General features: G+C 35.9%; 1 protein-coding gene across 1 annotated transcript in view; it reads left to right on the forward strand.

Moving 5' to 3' along the window:
* The window catches only part of Ddx10 (DEAD-box helicase 10), a 291,709-nt gene extending 269,468 nt beyond the window's left edge, over window positions 1–22,241 (forward strand). The window contains exon 18 of the mRNA XM_010610645.3: window positions 22,009–22,241. Coding sequence (XP_010608947.1) covers window positions 22,009–22,183 — 175 coding nt within the window. The 3' untranslated portion in view covers window positions 22,184–22,241. The remainder of the gene's footprint in view (window positions 1–22,008) is intronic.
* Window positions 22,242–26,942: the final 4,701 nt, after the last annotated feature.

The raw sequence follows: 26,942 nt of genomic DNA on the forward strand, positions 1-26,942 counted from the left end.
TATACATACAAATAACATTTTATTTGTTTAGATATTTATTTTCTGACAGTGAATCTACTCTAAGTTTAAAGGTTAGTGTATTGAGGAGAAACCAACATTCCCACTTTTGCTACAAAAGGAAAATCTAATTATTTTCCCTTGGAATTGTAGTGATTTGTGGACCATTATACATGCTGTTAAAAATTATTTATGACACTTGTTAAAGAATAGTAAGCCAGACATTATTCAAGAGGGCCTCCTGCATTGGAGTTTTGTAGTAGGAAAGAGCGATGTGGGGCTCGACTCCTAATAAAACAAAGACAAGTGGAGCTGTATAGCCAAGGAAGAGAGAGTAAGGGTCATCAGGCTATGGGAATCCTAGGTTTGATGAGATTATTGCTGAAAGCAGGCCAGGGTGAAAAGATTGAAGGTGGAAGATGGGGACTTTGATTAGATACCAAGGGGAGATTTCTGATAAGCCAACTTTGGGATTCTTACTAAAACTGGACTAAGTAGCAGAGCCACTAGTCAGGAGGACTCACGAGAGCCTGACTGAAGTTTGACCAAAAGAGACTGTCAGTACTTCACTGAGGAGTTATATATTATTGTAAAGATCACAATTACTCATTTTAAATTGAAATGCCATGGTAAAAAGAAAAAAGAAGAAAATGAAAATAATCAAAAGAACTGAAAAAGAAATGCCAAGTTATGTTCTTTTTGTAATGTTGAAGATATTGCCTCATTTCTCATCCAGAGCCTGAGATTATTATGTACTCTTTTTGCTGTATCATTTTCCTTTGCTATTAATGTCTTAATTTTCACTATGACTTGGACTTCTTGAAATTAAGTCTACTTATATACTGTCTTAAAATAAATCAGTGGTTATGAAGATGAGACCATGGTTTTAGTTAGGGATCATTCCATTTGATCCGATATGACAGAGTGGACTCCTCAGCTACTTAACACTATGGAAGGTCAGTGTGAAACAAGACATAATGGTTTCATCTCATGGTGAGTGCAAAGCATAATCTGGAAATAAAAGAGTGACGAAAGGCTTGTTACTTAGAGCACATGAGGAGTGACCTAGAGATAGTTCCTTTGTTTGTGTGCGTACATTTGCAGTACGTAATAGTTGCATTCATTCTGGGGTATTGGTACATGTGTACTCATATTATTTTTTATTGCCCCCCCAATCCTTTGCTCCCATCTCTACAAATTCTGACTTTTTGCAGTTCTTTGGTTGGGATTGAACCTAGGGCCTTTCCATTGAACCACGCCCCGCCTTCCCTCACCCCTGCATGCTTTAAGTCTTGAAACATGGTCTCACTAAGTTGCTAAATTGCTCTGTCTGAACTCAGACTTGCAGTCCTCCTGCTACAGTCTTTTTGTTTCCCACTATCTCTCCTTTGTTAAGTCTTTAACTAAACTTTTTAAGTTTTTCATAGAACAGAAACCATTTGCTATCTAACTTTACATGACTATTTTAATCCACTTTTTTTTTTTTTTTTTTTTTTTTTTTTTTTTTTTTTTTCTTTTTAAATTATTGTTTTTATCCCCTTTTTTTTTTTTTTTTTTTTTTTTTTGGTACGGTGGATCGAACTCGGGTCCTTACACTTGCAAGGCAAGCGGCAAAACCACGGAGCTAACCCCCTGGTCCTACATGTCTATTTTATTTCACATAAAATTAGGGCCTCAAGTTCTATCCATCTTGCTGCAAATGACATGATTTCATTCATTTTTATGCTGAATAATATTGTGTGTTTATACCACATTTTCTTTATCCATTCATCTGTTGATGGGCGTGACATCATAGTGTAGTGATACGTGCATACTAGTATTTGTAGTGCTGCACCTCCTGATAGCTAGGCTCTGGCAACAGCCTGGAGATGAATCCCCAAAGCCATACCTCCCCAAGCAAAGACAGCAAATAATTTTTATTGAAAAAACATACATATGCATATTGGAGCCTCATCACATGTAGAAAAATTGGTACATTCCTGAACCTTAGATTGAGGCTATACATTCTGTGTAACCCTAAAAGGCAAATGTGAGCTATCTCTGGTCAGCAAATTTAGTATTTTTGATTTGAGACAGAGTCTCTTGATCTAGCTGTAGCAGGCCTCAAACTTTGTCTTCCTGCTTCAGCTTATCAGGGCTGGGATTATAGGCATGTACCACTAGCTAGAATTTAATATAATAAGCAAAGTTTACTCTAGGTCACCAAAAAAGAATAAGAGTCACTCAGGTTTCCCCTCATTCCTTGTAAATTTTTCTGGAGGGCCTTCGATGAAACAAGAAACAGCTATTTTTTTTTTTTAAAGTTTATTGGTACTTGTTAAGTATACAGTACAGTTACATTCATCTTGTACCTTTACATGACAGATCTTGGTTCTTATTTTTTCCCCAAACCCCTGCCCTCCCTTCACCCCCTCCACCTTCCCTTATTTACAAAGGCTTTATTTCCATTTTTTCCTTTTAAGAAACAACTTTAACCAGGTGGGGTGGCATTCCTATAATCCAAGCACTCTGGGAGACTGAGGTAGGAGGATAGAGGTTGGGGCCACTTTGGATTACATACTGAGACCCTTTCTCAAAAAATAAAAAGGGCAGGGAATACAATTCAATGAGATGGCTCAGGGTTTAACCCCTAGTACTGTCAAAAAGCAAACAAAAACCAAAACTTTGGGTCATGGAGCATTAGGAGTCATTTGAAGGAGCACAGGACACTCCCCACCCCCATAGATGAGTCTTCCTAGTGGGTTTATTCATGTATTCAGAAAACTTTCAGCCTATGGATACCAGGGCAATATGATTAATTGTAAAGGGCACTCCTAAAATTTTTCCTTATGTCCATGTTCTTAAGTGTAGCTTCTAACCTTTTTGTCATCACAGAAAATGTTTTGAATCCTGGTGGCTCCATGTTTCAAAGGATTTTTGTTTCAAGGAAATGAATTCTTTATGTTTTTTTACATTTGTCTTAGTAAAGACATTGAATTTGTAGTCCAAGCATCTAACATGCCAAGAAATTCCATAAATTTATGACACAATTGCAGTTTTTTTCCCCACCTTCCTTCCCTTCTCCCTTTCTTTTTCCCTTCCCTTTCCTGAAAATAACCCATATATCCTGATCTTGCAAGTCTTACCTTTTCCGCATATTTCTGTGAATCAAAGGACCCTAAGTCAGACATCACATCTTTAATAGTAACAAAACATAGGTAGCACATGTACTTTGTATGCTTCTAAGTTGTGTGTAATTGCAAAGAATAGTTAACATGTATCTAGCTTCCCAGAATTTCCAATTAAATTTACATTTTAATTGCAGAGTATTGCAGAATTATTACAGAAAGATCAGAATATAAGTATATTAGCAAAAATAATTTAAAAAGCAGTTTTGTATGTAAATATACAGTCTTAAAAATAATGCATGGACTCTTATTCTGTATTAAACTCTTCAAATAAATTGCTACAATGGTGTTTTTAGCAGCTACATAATATTTGATTCTAATTTTATAATTAATTGAATTGATTTTTATAGTTGGATTTTGGAGTTTCCAATTTACAGAAATTAAAAATAGCTTTTTGTTGAATATTCTTGTTATTAAATCTCTTTTTCATTGAGTTTATTGGTACATTTTAGATATATCGTTCAATGACATTCATCATTGGAAATTTGTACCTTTACATGATATATCTTGGTTCTTATTTTTCCCCATTCCCCTGCCCTCCCTTCAACTCCTTCACCCCTCCCTGTTACAAAGACTTTGTTTCCATTTTTTCATTTTCTCATATTTATTCCTTTCCCTACTTTCCCCTACCGTGCCACTTCCCCTTCCCCTTTGGACCTTCTCCCCTTTGGAACTTCTCTTCATTTTTTTTTTTTTTTTTTTTTTTTGGTACTGGGGATTGAACTCGGATCCTTGTGCTTGCAAGGCAGGCCAGTGAACTGCTGAGCTAAATCCCCGGCCCCCCTTCTCTTCTTATTTCACCTTATCTATTATACATTTTGATCCTGATTTACACTTTCGGTTTAACATACCAGAAAAACTATATGATATTTACACGTGTGTCCTGTTTATTTCACTGAAGAGTGTTGCCCGTTATGCATCGATTTAGCTATAAATGTATCTAGTTTCTAGTTCTTTATGGCTGAGTAGTATTGCATTTTATTTAAAAAAAAAACACATCTTCTTTATCTAGTCTCCTGTTGATGAGCAATTGAACTGTTTCCAAATTTTTAGCTATTATAAACTGTGCTGCTATAAACATGGGTGCAAATATATTGCTGTGGTGTGATTCTTTTAATTGTTTTGGGAAGATACCCAGCAGGGGAATAGCTGGGTCAAATGGGACTTCTAGTCCTAGTTATTTGAGGTATCATCATGTTGGTTTCCATGGAGGTCGCACTAGACTGCATTTACAGCAATGGAGAAGTGTTCCTCTCTCCCCACAACCCCACCAGCATTTGTTGTTGATTGATGGATTTCTTGATAGCAACCATTCTTTCTGGAATGAGGTAGAATGTCAGTGTTGTTTTCATCTGCTTCTCTTGAATGACCAGTAATGATGAACATTTTTTCATATATTTACTGCTTTTATTTCTTGGTATGAGAAATGTCTTTTCATTTCAGATGCTCATTTTTGAATTGGGTCTTTAAATTTGGGGAGTCTGATTCTTAAAGTTCTTTATATATTCTAGATAGTAGTAGTCCTATGTCTGAGGAGCAGCTGGTAAAAATTTTCTTCCCACATTGTAGTTGTCTCTTAGCTCTTGTGGTGGTTTCTCTTGTGGTACAGAGACTTTTTAATAAGATGAGATCCCAGTTGTTGATTCCCTATGCTGGTTTCTGTGCTACTGAGGTTTTGCTGGTAAAGTCTTTTCCTATGCCAGTGTCTTCAAGAGTTCTACCTAACCTATATTCCAGCCAGTGTAGTGTTTCTGTTTTGATGTTTAGGGCTTTGATCTTTGCCTTGTTCTTCTTTTTCTAGGAGCTTGAGGTTCAGCATTAGGTCATTTATTTGACCTCATTCTGTTTTCCTAGTGTGGGTATTTGCTGCTATGAATTTCCCTTGTAGAACTGCTTTCATTGTGTCCCATAGATTCTGTATGTTTTATTGACATTATCATTTAATTGTAGAAACTAATTTTGTCTTTAATGTCCTCTCTGACCCATTGGTTGTTCAAGAGGGTGTTATTCAATTTCCATGTGTTTGTGAAGTTCTTGTACTATTCATCTTCCATTTAATTGCACTACGGTCTGATAATATACAGGGGATAACTTCAATTCCTGTGTATTTACTTAGTCATGTTCCATGAGTTAGTATGTGGTATATTTTGGAGAATGACCCGTGTGCAGCTGCAAAGAATGTGTATTCTGATTTTGTGCAATGGAATATTCTGTAGACATCCATTAAGCCCATTTGTTCTAAAGTTTGGTTCAGTTCTAGTATTTCGTTTTTGAATTTCTGTCTAGATGATCTGTCTATTTGTGACAGTGGGGCATTGAGATCCTCTGCTGTAATTGTATTAGTGCTTATTTGGTTTTTCTTCTCCATTAATTGTTTTGTGCACTAGTATTTGGTTCATATATATTTATGATTGTCATTTCTTCCTTTTGGATTATTCCCTTTATAAGGATGTAGTGACCTTCTTTGTCTTTCTTATTTAGTTTTGGTTGAAATCCACTTGATCTGAAAAGAGCTACTTCTGCTTTTTTTCCTGTCACACGGAGAACTGTTTTCCATCCTTTTACTTTCAGTCTGTGAATTTCTTTTTGAATTAAATGTGTTTCTTGTATGCAGCATATCATTTGATTTGGGTTCTTAAATCCATTCTGCCAGACTGTTTCTTTTGATTGGTGAATTAAGGGCATTAATATTGATGACTATAACTGATATGCATTGACTTATCCTTGTGATGATATTTTCCTGTTGTTGACTATTTATTTTTCTCCCCTTTCCCTTTAATTTCTTGCCTTGCCTGATGCCCTTGCTCTATTGGGCCTCATGGAGTTGTGACCCACATTGTTTTTTTCTAGTATATTGTTTAGAATTGTTTGGGGTGCTGGTTTGGTATTCATGAAGTTTTTCATTTGTTCTTTGTTGTGGAAGTATCTTACTTCCCCATCAATTTTAAAAGAGTTGTGTAGGATACATTGATCTAGGTTTAGGTTGTTTTCTTTTAAAGCTTGAAATACTTCAATGAAGGCTTTCCTTAACTTGAGGGTTTGGGTTGAAGAGTCTCCTGTGATTCTGATGAGCTTTTCTTTGCATGTGCTTTGTTTCTTTTCTCTAATTGCTTGTAGTATGTTCTTCTGATGGGTTTCCAGGATCTTGACTATTATATGTCTAGGTATAGATTTTTGTTTTCTGTTTTTTTTGTTTTTTTAATCTTGGCTAATTGGAGTCCTATATGCCTCACTTAGTATGTCAAATTCTTTTCCTTGGGTTGGAAAATTTTCTGCCATTATTTCTGTGAAAAAAATTTTTTTTCATGTCATTTGTACTTTTTCCTGTTGTTTTTTCATGGATCTCTATCAGTTGTATGTCATTCCTCTTTGTGTCATCTAGCGGCTACTGGATCGATTTCTCATTGTCCCTTACTATTTTTAAGAGATCTCTCTTTTCATGGTCACAAACTGCTGTCCTGTCTTCAATATCTGATATTCTGTCTTCACATTGGCTCATCCTGATATGTGAATACTTTCAATAAAGTTTTTAATCTCCTGGATATCTGTTTTGTGGATTCCATTTCTTTCCTATGTAGGGCCATCCATGGTTTTCATTTCCTTCCCATGTAGGGCCATACATGATTTTCATTTCTTTCCTATGCTGAGCATTCATGGCTTCCATTATGGTCCTGAGCTCATCTATTTTTTTATATATATATATATGTTTCTGTTCTAGCGTCTTTAATTACATTTTTCATTCTGCTCACCATATCTATAGTTATCTGGGAAATTATTTCTGTTTTGAATTTTTCTGGAGCCTTGTTCATCTGTTTTGTTACTTTCCATGCTATCATCAGTTCAGGGTGTCCAGGTGGTTAATTATCAGATTTTTCCACTTAGTTTCTGCCAGAATTTGCCTTTTGTGAGCTGGAAATTTGGGATTGTACCTTGTTTAGGTGTCTTCTCATTTGTATTTTTGGTTTAATTTCTGGGTTTATGCTTCAGTACTTATTGTGAGTATCTTTATTGCCTGTACTTAGAGCCCTTACAGAATGTTTGCTTCTCAGAGGTGTCTTGCTGTTATAGCTGGCCTTTAGGTTTTGAGTCTCTAATTAATGACTCTCAGGCAATCTCCTTTTTGGTATACCAGGAAGGACAACTGATTAGATCAATTATGACACCTTAGCCCAAGTGATACAATCAGCATCAACAATAGTATCAAACACTGCGTAGAAAATGACAGTTTATGATATCTATTAATGTGTTACTTTAAACCATGTAAACTACATCAAAATCAAGGACTACCTCAAAATATGTTTGTAGTAAAGAAACCCTTCAATATAGCATATTTAGCCTTTGGGATGAGGACATATTGTAAAAAGAGCTGGAAGGGAGGGATAGAGAGACAGAAGGAGCGGGAAAGGTTAGAAGTGATGATAGAGGACAAAGGAAGATGACACAAACTTTGAAAAACTGTTGAAGACAAGTGGAAAAGACAAAGTGAAGGAACAAAGACAAGAACCAAACAAACTAATAACAATAGGGAAGCTAAAGACTGTATTCACCTTAATGACAATCAAGTGAAGGTAACAGAATAAAAATCTGAAATAGGACAGGAACAAGAACAAGGAGGGAAGGAAAGAGAAAGAGGAAAAGAAAAAACAGGGGCACCTCCTTTAGGGTATGTCTCTGCTGTCACAGTAGACAGTGTGGGCAGCAGTATGCAAATCCAAGTCTGTTAGTCTCAGCAAGGCAGCCATAGTCCACTAAAATTCAGGCTGATTTCTGGCTGCAAGGCCCAAGTTGAGCTTCTTGAGCTCCTTGACCTCCTCTGAGATTGAACTCTGCAAGGTTGTATTGCAGGTTTCAGCTGCCCTTCTTCTGAAGTGAGTCCAGGTTCTGATGGGAGGTGCTGATCTCACCGGCTTACCAACCATGGTAGTCCAGTGGACCTTTATTGCAGAGATTTTCTTCACTTTCCCAGTGGCCTTCAGCTTTCATCAAGGAGCCTCAAAGTGGAGCTCTCTCTGTTGTTTCCTTATGCTCTATCTTCTGAAGCTCATAACTATGGCCTTTATGGCCCTGGGCACCTCTGTAGTGCAGATCCAGATTCTGGCGCTGCCAGCACAGCAGTCTTGGGGTGCAGCCCTCCTTTTGACTGTGCCAGGCATTGGGGTGGTGGGGTGCAGTCCACATATCCCTAGTTATTATTGCCCTGGGGAAAATTTCCAGAAGAAAAACTGCTTTACTTTAAAATTATTGAAAAGTACTGCCAAATTGTCTTTCAGAGGGTTGTGCTAATTTTTTACATTCAGGAATCTACATCGAATTGAGATTTAAGATGCATACTAACAAAAAAAAAACATGTTAGTTTCAGGAAATAGGAATGCTGAGTGCAAAATGACTAATAAACATTTCAAGCTGTGTGAATTCAGAGGAAAGAGATCCTCTTTAATAGGCAGATTAGGTGCCTTTTGGGAAAGATGAGGAATTAGAGATGGGTCTTGAAGAAAAAAAGGAGACCCAGCTGGAAGATGATACAGTATAGGAGGGCACTAGTAGAATGCTGATGTAAGAGGGCTGACTCCAAGCTTTCCTCGCTGCTTTTTGTTGCTCATGAACACAGGCACCATTCTTATTGTGAGAGACTAGATAACTACAAATGTCTGAAAATTAAAATGTTGCAGCTATGTATAGTGGCACATGCTTGTAAACCCAGCATTCAAGAAGCTGAAGCATGATGATTGTGAATTTGAGGCCAGCCTGGAATATTTAGTGGGACCCTGTCTAAAAACTGAAAAAAATTAAAACCAAAAATCAAAAGTATTGAAAAAAATCTTTCAGTTTCTAGGAGAATTTTGGATTTGAAGTTCAGGAAATTTAGAAAATAAGAAACTTTGAATCGACTTAAAAATCAGTCCTTAAAAATTTTTTAAAACTGAATTTCTTTCCCAGAGTTATCATTTCTTCTGAATTATTAGCAATGAATAATTGGATCAGATGTTTGCTTTGAGGACTATGACAAAGTTTTATATAGCTTTTTTCACTAAAATTTCAAAAGCTTTGACTTTATCTCTGTCATTGTTCAGATATGCATTACACAGTATTTTTCTTTGTACTTTTGTTGTGGGAACAATTCTTTTAATAGCATTAGACTGTAGTAATGAAATCTGTAAGTTGTGGATTATTGAAAAATTAGCTTTGAATTCTTTGGTTTTTGTTTTAACAGTAAAGGTACATTTTTGCTTTGAGCTGAGCCTTACTTTTGTAGACATGAGTATGTTTGTCATATGTTTGTTGTTTTGTTTTGTTTTTTTGAGACAGGGTCTCACTATGTAGTTGAGACTGTCCTGGAACTTACTATATGGCCCACGCTGGTCTCGAACTCACAGCAATCATCCAGCCTCAGCTGCCTGAGTGCTGGGATTACAGTCGTGCGCCACCATGCCTGGCTTGTCATATGTTTTTAATGTTGAGCAATTGTGTTGTTTTTTTTTTTTCCTGAAATTTTCTTCATACATTGGAAAAACGTGGAAAGAATTAGCAATTTACATCCCACAGAAGTACTACAAGATAAAATGTGGCATTCTGTCTTGAAAACTCTGTGTTATGGCTTGTAACTAGATGTCCACCCAAAGCCTCATGCACTCAAAGGTGGAACTTTTCAGAGGTGACTGGATCTAGAGTGTGTGAATATGGATTAAGGGTGTGTGGCTGCTAAATTAGTTCACTGATTGGTTTAACATCACACTTAGTGTGGATAATGCTAAGACCCACCTGGGTGTGGGTAGCACCAATCAACAGGCTTGTAGCCTGGATGGAATGAAAGGGAAGGGGAAGCTCACTCTGAGCTGCTTTCTGCCCTGCCATGGATTGTTTCTCCTCCACCTTGTCCCTCTCCTATACCACCCTACCTTAGAGCCAGATTACTATGGACTGAAATTTCTACAAACTATGAACTAAAATAAACCTTTCCTCCTTTGTGGATGTCGGGTATTTTGTCACAGCAATGAGAAAAGTAACTAAGAGACTCTGCCTTATCTTGTAGGACACTATCTAATTGTCAGTTAGACTATGGATTATCTCACATCAGTAGAGTAAGCTTATGAAGAAAACCCACAGTTGTTACCCTGGTTTGAACCTACATTGCATTTCATTCTTTCAGCAGACTCATTATCTTCAACTGTACCAATAATATGCTGCCATAGAGCACCTAGTAGAACAACAACTCCTTCGTCTTTCTTGCCCTCCACCCCATCCTCCTCTTTCTCTTCTTTTCAGCTGTACTGGAAATTGAACTCAAGGCCTTCACACTGAATTACACCCCCCCTTTTTCATTTTTAAAAATTAATTTTATTGGTATAGTTAATGTATACAGTATAATGACAGTCATTGTTGGAAATTTGTATCTTTATATAATCAATCTTAGTGCTTATTTTTTCCCCATTCCCCTGCCCTCCCTTCAATCCCTCCCTCCAACCCCTCCCTCCCTGCCTATAAAGACATTCTTTCCATTATTTTTCATTTTCTGATATTAATTCCATTCCCTTCTTTCCTTTCCCCTACCCCTTCCTCTTTGTCCCTTTTCTCCCTATTTCACATTATCTGTTATGCTTTTTGGTCCTTACTTATACTTTCAGTTTCTCACACTAGAGAAACTATTTGATATTTACACGTGTGTCCATTTTTATCACTTAAGAGTATCATCACCTCAATGGGCATCTCTTTTTTCATTTTAAGGCAGGTTCTAACTAAGTTGCCTATCCCTCACCCCCTCCTTGTAGAAAATAAGATCCAAGAAATTAGATTGACAACTACTACCTACATTAGTCTGTTAACCAACTGATTATGAAATCCTACTCCTTAATTGGACATCATGAGTTTCCAGTGAATACCAAGTAGATGGGGATCAGAGCTCCTCTGCCTACTGTATTTTCTTTATTTATCAGTTGATGAACATTTATGTTGTTTCCATGTCTTGGCCATTATGAATAGTGCTCCAGTGAAAATTTAGCAAGCAGATTGTCTCTTGAATATACCAATTGCATTTCTTTTGGGATATAAATCTATGAGTGGGATTGTCAAGTCATATGGTAGTTTTATTTTTAATTTTTTGAGGTCCCTGCATACTCTTTTCCTTAATAACAATGCTAAATTATATTCTCATTAAGTGTGCAAGGATTCCATTTTCTCACCATTAATTGGTATCTTTAGCTTTTCGGATAACAGTTATTCTTACTGGGGTGAAGTGTCCTTATGGTTTTGAGTTTCATTCATTTTCATGATTATTATTGATGTTGAATATTTTTTCATGTATCTGTTGATCACTCATACATCTTGTGAAAAATGCCTCTTTAGGTCTATTGCCCTTTTTGAGGTGGGAGTCAGTGGTTGGGATTGAGCCCTGGCTCTTCGTACTGAGCTATATACTGCAACCCTTATTTTATTTTTGAGATAGGGTCTCTCTAAGGCTCAGCTGCCCAGGCTGGGCTTGAACCTGTTATCCTCCTTCCTCAGTCTCCCAGAGTATAGGGATGACAGGTACATTACCACTCTGTGCTCATTTTAAGCAGTTATTTGTTATTTGTTATTGAGTTTTTTGAATTCTTTATGCATTCTGGCTATCAGCTTCTTGTCATATGGATTCATTGCAAATATTTGTCCCATTCTATAGGTTGACTCTGTACTCTGTTTACTTTGCTTTTAGGATCTTGTCCAAAAAAGAATCCTTGCCCATTGCAATATCCTAGCACATTTTCCCTGTGTATTTGTGTAGTAATTTAATAATTTGAAATCTTATATTTGAATATTGAATTCATTTTGAGTTGATTTTTGTTACTGGTGAGAGATAGAAGTCTAGAAACCTACTTCTGGGTGTCTGTATCCAATTTTCTGAGCACCACTTAATTGAAAAGACTTCCTTTTCTGTAGTGTATGTTCTTAGTATATTGAAAATCAATTGGCATCTCTGTTCAATTAATCAGCATTTGTTTTTATGCTAAAATATCATGCAGTTTTGATCATTACAACTTTGTGAAGTTAGTAGACTAATATCTCTTTCTTTGTTCTATTTGCTCAAAATAGCTTTGACCATTCAGGTTTTCATTTGGTTTTGTGATTCCATATAAATTTATTTTTTTTCTAGCTTTGTGAAGAATGCCATTGATATTTTGATATAGATTGCTGGAATCTATAAGTTGCATTGAGTGGAATGGACATTTTAGTAATACTGATTTTTCCAATCCATGAACATGGGATGTCTTTAATTTTTTTTATATCCTCTTCAGTTTCTTTCATCGATGTTTTATAGTCTTTATTGTGGAGTTCTTACACATCTTTGGTTAAATTCATATATAATATTTTAAATATTATGTGATATGTTATATACTATAATATTAGAGTGGTATCTTGGTAAACAAACTTGATTCCATTATTCTCGTTGCAAACTGAATTTCTTCATAAGGTCAACATTGAACCTAATGATTAAATTTTATTCAGTTCTTGTCTACTTAAGTTTGTCACCAAAATGTGGGAATAATTAAGTTCATGAACTCTCTGTATCATTGTATATAAATATTATTTAATAGCTATATTAAATTGGATTGCTTTCTTGATTTCTATTTCAGATAATTACTATTGGCATATGACAGTGCTACTGATTATCATGGTAGTATTGTATGCTGCAACTTTACTGAATTTATTTACAGTATTCTAATTGTTTTTTGATGGAATTTCTAGTATTCATATATAAAATCATATAAACTGCAAAACAGTGTCAGTTTAACTTCTTTTCTAATTTGAATGGCCTTTATTCCTTTCTCTTTCCTAATTACTCTGACTAGAACTTCTAGCACCAAGTTGAATAAAAATGGTGAGAGTTAGCATGTTTGTCCTTTTTCAAGTCTTCAAAAAAAAAAAAAAAGGCCATTCAATGTAATGTTAGCTATTGGCCTATTATAAATGGCCTTTTCCTATGTTGAACTACATTTCTTGTATGCCTGAGTTGTTCCGCATATTTATCATGAAAGGGTGTTGAATTTTATCCAAGTCCTTTTCTGTATCAGTTGAAATGACCATATGGTTTTAATCTTTCATCCTGTTGATCTGGCATATCATGTTTATTGATTTGCATATACTGTATTGAACCATTGTGGTGTCCTTCAGATTAATTCCACTTGATCATGGTGAATAGTTTTTTATGTGCTGTTGGCATTGGTTTCCTAGTACTTTCCTTTTTTTTTTATTGAGTTTATTGGCACATTTTAGGTATATAATATCATGACACTCATCATTGGAAATTTGTACCTTTACATAATCTATATCTTGGTTCTTATTTTTCCCCCATTCCCCTGCCCTCCCTTAAACTCCTCCACCCCTCCCTATTTACAAAGACTTTGTTTCCATTTTTTCATTTTCTCATATTAATTCCATTCACTTCTTTCCTTTCCCCAGCCCATCCCATTTCTCCTTCCCCTTTGGACCTTTTCTTCCTATTTCACATTATCAGTTACACATTTTGATCCTTATTTACACTTTTACTTTTTCACACCAGAGAAACTATTCAGTATTCATACATGTGTGTCCTGTTTATTTTACTTGAGAGTATGGCACATAATATTTAAATATGCATCCATTTAGCTATAAATGTCTCTAGTGTCTCATTCTTTGTGGCTGAGTAGTACTCCATTTTATATAAAAAACACATCTTTATCTAGTCTCCAGTTGATGGGCAGTTGGGCTGTTTCCAAATTTTAGCTATTATAAACTATGCTGCTATAAACATGGGTGCACATATATCACTATGGTATGACTCTTAATTCTTTTGGGAAGATGTCCAGCAGGGGAATAGCTGGGTCAAATGGGACTTCCAATCCTAGTTCTTTGGGGTATCTCCATATGATTTCCATAGTGTTTACACCAGACTGCACTCCCACCAGCAGTGAAGAAGGGTTCCTACTCAGGATTTTTTTCATGAAGTCCTTTCCTTTGCCTCTGTCTTCAAGAGTTCTACTTAACTTATTTTGCAGCAAGTTTAATGTTTGTTTTAATATTTAGATCTTTAATATGCTTTGATTTTAGTTTAGTGCCTGGTGAAAGATAGGGGTCTAGTTTTAATCTTTGGCAGGTTGAAATACAGTTTTTCCAACACCATTTATTAAAGAGGCTACCAAAAAAAAAAAAAAAAAGAGGCTACCTTTCGTCTAGTGAGGATGGTTGGCTCTTTTGTCAAAGATGAGGTAGCTGATTAATTCTGGAGTTGTTTCTGCATCTTCTAATCTATGCCACTGATCCTAAGGTCTGTTTATTTGCCAGTACCATACTGCTTTTGTCTCAGTGGCTTTGTAGTGTAGTGTCAAGTTGGAGATTGTGATAGCCCCTGTCATGTCTCTCTTGCCTAGAATTGCTTTTGTTATTCTTCCTAGTATTTTCTTGAGAAAGACTTTTGTGTCTATACTTATCAAGGATATTGGCCCAAATTTTTTTTGTGTGTGCCTGTGTCCTTACTGATTTGGGCATCACAGTACAGTGATGCTGACTTTCAAGAATGTGTTAGCAAGAATCTCTTTCCTTTTTACTTAGAATAACTAAAGGAGAAGTGTTACTAGTTCTTCTTTAAATGTTTGGTAGAATTCAGCATTAGAACTGTTTGTTCCTGAGCTTTTCTTTATTGGTAAGCTTTTTATTATTGTTTCAATCTCATTACTTGTTTCTCTTGTGTTTGAATTTTTTATTTCTTAATGAATCAACCTTGGTCAGGTGTGTATGTGTAGGAATTTGTCCATTTTATCTAGATTATCAAGTTGTTTGGCATATAATTATTCAGAATGATTTCTAATGAACTTTTATGTCCTGGTGATATCAGATGTAATGTTTCCCTTTTTTCATGTCTTTTTCTTTGTCTTATATTTCCTTTTCCCCATTAGTTTAGCTCAGGTTTTATTTTATTTTGTTTATCCAAAACCAGCTCAGGTTTTGTTTTGTTTATACTTTGTATTTTAAAATTTTTTTATTTTCCATTAAATTTATATCTGCTGTCATCTTTAGTCTTTATACTGACTTTAAATTTAGCTTGTTCTTGTTTTTTTAGTTCCTTGAGATATAGATAGAATTTTTAAAAAATATTAGATATATATTTTTGGATGTGAGCATTGATTGCTATATATGTCCTCTTAGTGCTGCTTACCTTTATCCCATAGGTTTTGGTATGTTGTGTCTCCATTTTATTTTAAGAAATTTTTAGAAATTTATTTTAAGAAATTTTTCATCTTAATTTCTTCCTTGAGATATTGGTCATTCAAAAGTACATTGCTTAATTTCTATGTATTTATGTAGTTTCCAAAGTTTTTCTCATTACTGATACCTAGCTTTATTGCATTCTAATCAGAAAAGGTACTTGATATGGTTCCATTTTTTAAAAAAAATCAAGACTTGTTTTGTATTCTATTATACCTAAGCTAGATAATGTTCTTTGTGCTTATGAGAAAATGTGTGTTTGGCCACAGTTGGATAGTATTTTTAGTATATGTCAGATCCATTTGGTCTAGAATAAATCTTGAATCTTTGGTGATCTCCTGACTGGATAACCTGTCCATAGCCAAATGTGTGGGTGTTAGAGTCCCCAGATATTACTGTGTTGGAGTCTGTGTCTTTCATTAGGTCCCTTAATACTTGTTTAATATATTTGGGCTGGTATTGAATGTGTATATATTTAGAATTGTTGTTTCTTCTTGCTGAAATTGCCTCTTTATGACTATATAATGACCTTTCTTGTCTTTTTTTCCCTGTTTTTAACTTAAAAGTCTTATTTTACCTGATATTAATATATTATGTAAAAAAGTTTCTTGTGATGGGGACAAAACATCCAACATCCACAACTTAAACAAGGAGAGGTTTTATTTGTTTCAAAAGTTTCTACCCATGGCTCAAGCATAAATGCAGAAACAGCACTGGAGAAGGACCTGGGCAGAGGAAAGCTATTTGAGTCATAACAGTGAGGAAGCAGAGACAAGGGAGGAGTTGAGGAGGCGATATATTCTTCTGTTTCAAACCTCTAGTTACCCACTTCCAACCAAGACCCCACCTTGTACAACGTGTTTAGTTTGGAGTGTACCCATGGTTTATTTCACTGATGAGTATAACACCCTCCATAATCCAGTCACCTTCTACAAGCTTCATCTCTGGGAGATTCCAGATCCAAATCATACCATATGATTACTCCTGCTTTCTTTCATCTTCCATTTTCTTGGAATATTGTATCTCTTTCACTGTGCCTGTGCATATCCTTAGAAAAATGAGTTTCTTATAGGCAACATATGGTTGAATCTTATTTTATCCATTCAAGCATTGTCTTGGCTTAACACATTTTTTTGTCATAAAGGTGAATAAACATGGGTATGTCAAGCCCACATTTATTCTTTAGAATATTTCAATTGGTAAATTATTCATTTTAGTTTCATCATTTTATTGTATTAAACAATGAGTGCTTAACAGGAAAATATTATAAAAATAAAAGAATTGCATTTTTAATATTTATTGTTTATAAAAAGGTATCAAAATTTTCAATATTGACTGGTTTTTGGTGTGCAAAGTCTAATAAAGAACATCATAAATACTGTGAACTATAATAAAAATAGCAGTAACACTCCACAAAACAAAACAAAAATACTTCAATTATTACATCTAAGGTAGTCTTCACACATGACAGCAGCATATTTTGTACACATGTATCGCTTACATTGACAGCATGTCATTTGCTTTCCTGATCTTTTTGTAAGACATACTTGACATACCATTGGTCTTGCTGTTTTATCAGGAGGTTGTTATTATGCACTATATAGTTAACAGGATCAAAAAATGTCCATTAAAATATTAAATTCTTAATATTTATTGTGAATTTAGAATAAACATCAACATTTTTACATTAGCTGTTTACTTGCTTACAAAACCTAAAAGATAACATCAGAAATAAAAACTTATGTGAACTACAATGAAAATAACTTTAGAACTTTACTGGAAAAACAATCTTTTCTTCAGTGGTCACACCCAAGCCAGTCCTCACTCATGAAAATTGCATGTTCCATATGCAAGTATCCCTTACACTGTTAGTATGTATGTTTTGTTTACCTGTCCTTTCTTGTAGGGTACAGTTGACATCTTTTTCATTTTCCTATTATTATAGTAAGCCTTTAGGATGCTGCACCTGCCTGTTCACTGTTAATGTTTTGCTCCATGTTTTTTTTGTGTAGTTCCCTGGGCAGAAACATTTTGTTTTCCGTCCATTGTAAATGATCTCTTAGTTCCAGTTAGGAGTTCCAGTCCTAATCCTTTATGAACATTTCTCCATGATATTTTTCATTTGTTATTTTCATTGTAAACTATCAACTCTTTATGCCATATGTTTAGGATTGAATAAAACATGACCACTGGTAATCCGTTGTGTTTTGAGTGACATCATAGTTGCTGCATAACTCATCAACAACATCTATTCCACCTTTGTATTTGTTGTGGAAAGTTTTCATCTCAGGCTTCTGTTTTGTTGATGTTTCCCTATCAATATTTCCATCATGTAATGTTGACATCAGCAGTACCAGTTTGTTTTTCTTTGCCATATACAAAGCCAATGTAAATCTTTCTGAAATTCAAAGATTCTCTCTTTTGAAATTGCAACATTTCAGTTGGAATTTCTCCTTTGTTCTTGTATATAGTTCCTACATTGGTCGACTTGTGCTCTCTTAGCAAATATAAGATTGATTGGAAACTAGTGAACCAATTGTTGAATGTCACATTGTGATTATTTTGGAAGACAGGAGCAACATCTGTTCACAGCATTATTTGGTTTATTAGTATGTGAATAAAGACCTGGATTTCCAGGGTAAATTTCTAAATTGAAAGCATAATAAGTTCACATCTGCAAGGGCATAAATTTTTATGCCATATTTTGAAGGTTTTTGTTTTTTTTTGGCTTTTGATATGTACTACCTGAAGCTGCATTGGCTATGAACTACTGCTAGATGTTTATCATTAGTCATGTTTTCAGATGGTATGTAACTTGCTTGGCAGTTACTCTCAGATCTGTCAGACAATGACAGATTATCAGTTCTTTTTCTTTCTTGGTGACTGGTTTTGTCATCAAACCTCAGGCAGTTTTGAAGGAAACCAAATCTCAGTGTCATTGTTATTCTACAAACCTCAAGCCTATACCCATTGCTTTTCCATAAGTTATTTTCATTCCTGCAATTACCACATGAAAGCCCTCCTAAGTACAGCAGAACTATGAATGGTTTCAGTTCAGCCAGTGAGGTGTCATAATAAATACATTTCTGAGTATGGCTATTTATCCATAAGAACATTTTATTTGTATTCCAGCCTTTGGTATTTTACAGCATCTTGTAGCATTTCTTCTGCTGCAGTTTCCAACACTGACTGGCAGTGTTTCTATTTTTTTTTTTTTTTTTTTTTTTTTTTTTTTTTTTTTTTTTGCTTCTATTTTTTTTTTTTTATTGAGTTTATTGGTACATTTAGGGATACAGTACAGTTACATTCATTGTTGGGATCATGTACCTTTACATGGCAAGTCTTGATTCTCATTTTTTTCCCCTTACCTCTGCCCTCCCTTCACCCCCTCCTCCCCTCCCCATCTACAAACACTTTATTTTCATCTTTTCATTCTCTCACATTTTTTTCTTTTCCCTTTTTGTTCTTCCCCTACGTATCACACCTTCCCTACTCCTTTAGCTCCTTTCCTCCCATTTCTAAATGTCAGTAATCTTATTAGAATCTTATGCATTGTTGCAGAATATTCACACCAGGGAAACTATTTGGTATTTACACATGTGGGACTTATTTATATCACTTAGGAGTATATCTTCAATATGTATCCATTTTCCTATGAATGAATCTATTCTCTCACTCTTTATGGCTGAGTAATATTCCATTTTATAGAAAAACCACAACTTCTTTATCCAGTTTCCAACGGATGGGCAAATAGGTTGTTTCCAAGATTTAGCTATTATAAACTGTGCCGCTATAAACATGGGTGCGCATACTTCTCTGTGATATGATTCTTTCAGTTCTCTTGGAAAGATACCCAACAGAGGGATGGCTGGGTCAAATGGAACCTCCAGTCCAAGCTCTTTGAGGTATCTCCATATTGATTTCCATAGTGGTTGCACTAGTCTGCACTCCCACCAACAATGGAGGAGGGTTCCTTTCTCCCCACAACCCCGCCAACATTTGTTATTGTGTGATTTCTTGAGAGCAGCCATTCTTTGTGGGGTGAGGTGGAATCTCAGTGTTGTTTTCATCTGCATCTCTCGAATGACCAGTGATGTGGAACATTTTTTCATATATTTTCTTGCTGCTTTTACTTCTTTGTATGAGAAATGTCTGTTCATTTCGGATGCCCATTTTTGGATCGGGTCTTTATATTTGGGGGGACTGATTGTTTTGAGTTCTTTATATATCCTTGATAATAGTCCTTTGTCTGAGGTACAGCTGGTAAAAATTTTTTCCCACATTGTAGATTGTCTCTTAGTTCTGGCAGTGTTGACATTCTGTCCAGTAGGTTTCATCCCTGCCAAGATCCTCACTATATTTTTGGACTTAGTTCTAACATTGAACACAACTGTTTGGTTGTGTGACCATTTTGCAACATTTCAACTAGTCAATTATGCACTGTTTTCTTCATCATCTGAATCAAAGAAGTCTGCATACCCTATGTCTGTATCAGTTGATTCTTGCTCCATTTTATTAACACTGAATTTGGCTCACCTGGCCAATGTTAGAGTCATCATATCATCATCATACACCCATACCACTGTTCTGTTATAAAAACATGTATTTTACCATAATGTATGATCTTCATCATCCATGCATAAGTAATCTGATGGTTCACTTTTAATCTCCAAAATTTGCAAATCTGATTTTTCATGTGGCATTCTATTGAATTCTACCAGAAAAATCAAAAGAAAACTTTTTAAAAAAACAAATCCTAAGCTGGGTGTTGGTTGCGCATGCCTGTAATCCCAGCCCTCGGGAGGCTGAGGCAGGAGGATCACTGAGTTCGAGATCAGCCTGGACTAAATAGTGAGTTCCAGGTCAATCTCAACTACATAGTGAGACCCTGTCTCAAAAAAACAAAACAAAACAAATCCTAGAATAGTGTGAGTTTATTGTACTTTCTGTGATGCTCAGGTAAACATATACATAACCTGTTAGAGCATAATGTGTGTAAAAATTTCAGTTTGAAACTTTTGCACACATGCACACACCTTGCCATTTGTCATACCAAGTGGGTAAATACAGATTGCTTCCTCTGTGCCTCCGGGAAAGGCACTGACATGCACAGCCAGCTACTATTACACTAAACTAAAGATTTACATCCCTTACTTTTGTAAGGGGTATGTTTGTGAAACCCAGTGCCATGCCCCACCCATTAATTGGAGAATTAAATACATTTATACAAGTCTACTTTCCCTTCACTGCAACACAATACCTGACACCCACAAACTGAAAGGAGGATAGGTTTAATTTAGTTTATGGTTTTAAGGGATTCAGTCTGTTTCCTGTTGGCTCCAAGGGAGAAACAACATGGACTGGTGTGGTAAAGCAATAATACTTAAGCCAGCCAGGAAGCAGAGCAGTCAGTTGAATAGTGTCAGAAAGAAAGGTGTCAGGGACCATATATAGTACTTAAGGTCATGCCTCCATGATCCAACCAAACACACACCCAGAATTGTGTTTTAGTAATATACATAGCTCCCAAGCCAAATTTACAATTAAATTTAACCATCTCAGCAATTATTGATAAGGTCTTAGTACAACTATTAATGTAACTTGTTTTCTAGTTTTGTTGTACTTTCTTTTTCTATCATAATCTTCCTTGGGAGTTAAGTGAATTACTCTAATAGTGTGATTTGGTTCCTTGATCATTACTTTGAGTTTGTCTCTCTTAGGTTTTTGCTTTGTAGTTACCATTAAGGTTTAAAAAAAATCTTTTGATTATAACAAGCTATTTTCAAAGTATACCAATTGATTTTCTTAGCTCTCGATCTAGTAGTTTGCTACACAAGCTGTTAACTTTCCATGCCTATGGAGTAAAATTGCTGGAGGATCTTACCCAGTTGTCATCTTGCTGCATGCTTTCTATTTGGATCATCTTGAACATGAAATGTTTCCTCAAAGTGCTTGAAGATAATTGTTTGTTATTTTTTAAAGTATAAAGTGATTTCCTCTGCTTTCAAAAACTAGTTGTATTTTTATGGTTCATATGTCACTTATGTGTAAAATATCTACAATACCATTCACTTTCTTAAGACTGTGTATCCTAGATACAGATTTTGGAAGACATTTATTTGGTGTCTTAAGAAATCTGTAATATTGTAGATTATATTTTACTCGTGTTCTCCTTATCACAACTTAATGCAGTGAGTATTAGAATCAGTATCTTTCGTTTTTACCTGTTATCCTCACAGACTGCTACCTAAAGGATAGCCTAACTTTATGTTGAGGTGGTTTGATAGGATAATCATGGAGTGAAGCCAAGCATATAAGGGGCCTCTTAGTGTCTTTAAATTGTATCTAACATATCCAGAGCATCCTAGAATTATTGTGAAGTTGGGATAGTACACCATTCAGTGCTCTGTGCCTGCCTGGCACATGACAGTCCCTCTTTCCTCATCTGCTGGTGGGAAGGTAGTTGTGTGTGACACACATGTCTTAATGTTGTGGTTTCTTTTCTTCTTGAATAATATCACTTTACCAGCTATCTGTCGCTGGCAGTTTTGTCCTGTTTCAAACGTTTGATTTCATGCCAATAAGTTTATTTATTTATAAAGTAAACTATTGGATTTGTTCTCACCAGTGATACCAAGAAGAAGCAGGGAATGAAGAAAAGGAACAGCGAAGTAGAAGCCATGGGACCAACAAGTCACCATAGAAAGAAGGCCAAGTGGGAAACCTTAGAGCCTTTGGATACAGGCCTGTCTTTAGCAGAGGATGAAGAACTGGTGTTACATCTGCTCAGAAGTCAAAGCTAAATACTTCCGGCTGCTGTCTGCTCCTTGGTACCTCTGGGTAGTACTTTGTGGGCAAGAAGTTACAAAATAATAATAAAAGACTGATGTTAGTGCACTTAAGTGTACACTGTGTTCTATTCCCAAACGACATATTCTCCAGACAGAAACAATCACATTTCCGAGCCTCTTTTCACAGATCACACTCTGCATCATCATGGAAGAGGATACTCCGAGTCAGGACAGGTTACAGTTTCCTGATCCCATTTCGTAGTATGTGCTGTTAGATTTTATCTGTGAGTTTCTACTCCTCCCTATTACTGGAAGTGCTTCCCTTTTTTGTTTTTGTTTCTTGTTTTTGCAGTGCTGAGGATTGAATTCATAACCTTGTATGTGCTTGGCAAGCACTGCAAGAACTACATCTTCAGCCCCTCCTCCTGTGTTTCAGTGGCAAATTCTGAAGTACTCACTTTGTTATTGGAAATTCAGACATTTTGGTGTTACTTTTGGAATGGGTAATAATTTTGATGTATATTTTATATCTTCACAGATACCGGCCCTGAGAAAGACGAGTATTTTTTCATTGAAAAGATCAATAATAACATATTTCCCATAAAGTATGAATGTGTTAATTGTGTTCAGTAATATAAGAGCGCCCTAATGGGAAGGTTCCTGAAATTAAAACATATGGCCAATTCCCGAAACAGTGATTTTTTTCATATTGTTAAATTAGTCAAACGTCATATCATTTCACTCTTAATATAGATTTGCTAACAATCATTTCTAATCTCTGAAAGTTCTCCAACTTGAACTCATGAACACAGAGAGGCCTGTAGCTCTTCTGCAAGGTTCTCTGTTCATTGAGTGCCATCAATCTGCACCCAAACTCAGCTACTGATAATGAAGAAAAAGTAAATTTGTTACAAATAATTGAAAGATTATTCAGAGGGAAAGAGTACAGTGAAGAAATCTAGGCCTTGGTATGAAATTACTGTTTGAAACATAGATTCTCATTCTCTCACAGCTCTGTTCCTTATGTCTTTCCCTACCCCTTGCACAAACAAAAATAGCTTGCAGTAGTATGTGTAAACTCAGTCATGAATCCAAGAAGAGTGTTGAGGTCATTAGACCTGATTATCTCAAACACTTTCAGCTCAGCCTGTCTACTTCTCTTGTATTCATTATCCTCATGAGAAGCACCAACATCTTTCCACTATCAAAATGAGAAACTTGATGACTACCTTAGCTTTTTCCTTTTCTCAGTCTGTTCTTTACTGGATCATATTCTCCAACCTAACCTTTCTAGGAATTTTCTTTAAAGCCAATGAATCTAAACATGTTTCTTCCTGGCTATTTCTTCTGTTAAAATGCTTTTCATGTGATATTATAGAAATTTGTTTATGAGACTCTTGTTCCTATTATATGACAAGCTTCTTGAGAGCACAAGGACCATGTTTTGTTCAGCGTATGTATCCCCAGGGCCACATACAGCACCTGCCCTGTATTTGGCTTAGCTAATTAATGAGTAGCAAGTACTAAGCTAAGATAAATTTTAAAGCTGTATTATAGCACATTGCTCTTTCACTTCTGTTAGAAAGGAAAGAGTGATGGGTCTGAAAACTAGATGGAATGGCTATTATGGGAAAGAAAGGGGTAAATAGATGGGAAAGGATTTGGGATTATAACAACTTGGGAAGATTTTGAAATTGTAGTTTCTGATAGAGTCTCTTGGCCTTGAATGATTTTAAAGATCATAAAGTTGCAAGAATGTGTAAACTGCAGGTTTATCATTGAATTTACTGTATATAGTCTTAGATTGCTTTTACTGACACAAGTAAATAATTGAGGTAGTTTATTCCCTGTATGCAAATGTTGAATAAATATATTACAAGGGCTTTAGTTTGAGATGTATTCTTTCCCTGGAGCTGAAGAGATCCTGACTAAACCATTATAGATCATTTTAATTTGCTGATTTTTAAAAAAGTAGTTAAAATATCAGAATAGTGCTAATAGAAAAATCAGGTAATAAATACATATTTAAATAGTCTACATTAGCTGCTATTCTTGGTACTAATATTTTTGCCCTGTGTGGGAATAGGGTGGTAAGAGGTTCTGTCATTACCTCAGAGGCAGTCCAAACCTGACTAGCTGTCATGGCCCCTCCTGAGTGCAGATTGACCCAGAAGTGGATATACTACTCAGACTCCTTCCTTGTGTAAGCTATACAGAAAATGAAAGAGAAAAGGTACTAAAACAGGAAGATGTGGATCTAGGACCTTTACAGTCATTTTCCCAGACAAATAGGGGTCACTTCTGATGCTTGGGGAAGATGATCAATACAGTATGATGAGAGAGAGAGAGAGAGAGAGAGAGAGAGAGAGAGAGAGAGAGAGCCCCAATGGCACTGTTAGAATCTGAGGGCCTCAACTTAATTCCTTGGGTTTCCTAGTTTTGCCCCTTCCTCCTGCAAACTAGTTCATATGGTATTCTGTCCCTGGAATGCACAGATCCTAATGTATGCATTGCAGAGGAGGGTTAGTATGCTGACAATGAAAGGTAGTTTAAAATCAAAAGAGTGCTGATGTAACTGGTGTAACAATGCAGGATAGATTGTATTTTGTTCAGCATACATTCACTCCAGCCCTGCCACCTGTGGGAAGCATATTCCTTTTTGATCTTTTGAGACAGTGTCTTGCTATATAGTTCAGGCTGGTCTTGAACTCACTATGTAGCTCAGGCTGGCCTTGAACCCACAGTGACCCACCTGCCTCAGCCTCTCAAGTGCTAGGATTACACATACGTGCTATTACACTTGGCTGGGAAGCATATTCTTACCATATTTCCCCCAAAATAAGACCGGGTCTTATATTAATTTTTGCACCAAAAGGCACAATAGGGCTTCCTTTTAGGGAGTGTCTTATTTTGTAATGTACAACAATCTGCATTTATTCATGTATAGCAATCTACATTTATTAAAATATATTCATGTCATTTTGTGTGTGTGTGTGTGTGTGTGTGTGTGTGTGTGTGTGTGTGTGTGTGTTTGTGTTTCAGGGATTGAACTCAGGATCTTGCACTTGCGAGGCAGGCGTGGGGCCACTGAGCTAAATCTCTGTCTTTTGTGTCATCTTTCTGAAACATCGTCATAACTCTCCAAACCTCAAATTCCAGCCTAAATTTCCTGCAACTCCATTTCCTATGGAACCATTGGCCCCAATCTCTCATGTGTAGCAATAGAGCTGCCCTTAAATGCATACTTCTTGAGCATGTAGGCTGCTTGTAATGCACTGGCAAAACAGTTTTCAGTGATTTTATCCCACAATTTTTTCACCCAAGTCACAATCTCTTGCTCACAAAGTTTCCATTAAATCAAGGGTCAATTGAAGTCTTGTGAGAGAGGAGTGGCAACAAAAATGATGACAGTTAAGACTGATGGTCCACACAAAAATAACAAAAAATTGCAGGCCCCAAAATTCAGAAAATGTTTATTTCATGAGCACATTAGTATGCCTGTAACTGAACTGTGAAGATTCATTCAGTTACTTGTGTGTTGTGTCTGTACTCTGGTCATTGGCAAGAAATGTCAAGTTCACCTGTTTATGTAGGCATTTATCTCTGGTCCAAAGGTACCCACTTGGGTATTTACACATATTTAATTATACTTGATATCATTTAAGTATTAATTTCAATAATTACTTACACATATTACTTAATAATATTTTATAATTCAGTACATCCATTGTGTATTGCAGCAGACATACCAAATGGTGCTGTCTGGCTCACAATGTTCACTTGTTTTGGAGGTAGGGTTATATTATGACCATCCTGAGAAATCATATTAGAACTTATTTTCCAGTTAGGTCTTACTTTCACAGAAACGTGGTAACTCACTCCATTGATACTGATTTGTCTGTGTGATTTAATTTTAGCTCATGAAATTTGGTGGAAGTCATTGTGTCCTGGTTATAAGCAGAGGCAGTCTGCTGTCCTGCACTCCAGGCTTCTACTAGCACATTCCAGAGAGAAAACACTCCTTCAGTCTGGGCCCCCAGTGAGAAGACAGGTGGGCCATTATAGTCACCCAGTCACCTCTCAAATCTGTAGAACAAGAAATTCACTGAAGCTTAGGGGTTTATCTTATTAACACCTAATTAACCTATAAGGTAAGAGAAGCTTACAGTATAACCGCACCAAGAGCAGTCATTTATTATGAACAACTACTATATATGCCGGGCCCTATATTTGTGAGAAATACACATGGTTACCTTTCCTGTTTCCTGCTACCATATTAGTGGGAAGTAGGGGACAAGCAAGATCATAATTAGTGTGTACCATGGAAAGAATAGGCAAAAATAAGATTATTGTCTGAGTGAGGGAGCTATTGCTAGAGTTCTAGAAAGAGGGATAGTTTCATGGTCTAGGATACAGGACCAATTCTTGCTGCTCAGCTGAGGCTGAGAGGCTATTTATCAGACTTGCTCATGTAAAATGATCCCTAACATTACATAAGTCTCTAATAGATATGCCTAGCAGCTGAATCCTTTGGAGGGCTGCCATTTCATAAGCTGCACATGGCATTTTAGATTAGTTTGGAACTATAAAAAAATGGATAGATTTAATTAAATGTAATTACTTTTGTTATACATTTGGAATACCCTGAACATGAAAAGTCATCTCTGAGACTATCAGAGGCTGCTAGAGGATGCAGATGTTCCTGGAAGATGGTGGTATAGTCAAGAACTTATAATAAAAGATTAAAAACTTTTTATAAGGACCATTTTAA

This window comes from Fukomys damarensis, unplaced genomic scaffold, assembly GCF_012274545.1.
Source record: "Fukomys damarensis isolate Sample0158 unplaced genomic scaffold, DMR_v1.0_HiC HiC_scaffold_16, whole genome shotgun sequence".
In the NCBI taxonomy this organism is placed as follows: domain Eukaryota; kingdom Metazoa; phylum Chordata; class Mammalia; order Rodentia; family Bathyergidae; genus Fukomys; species Fukomys damarensis.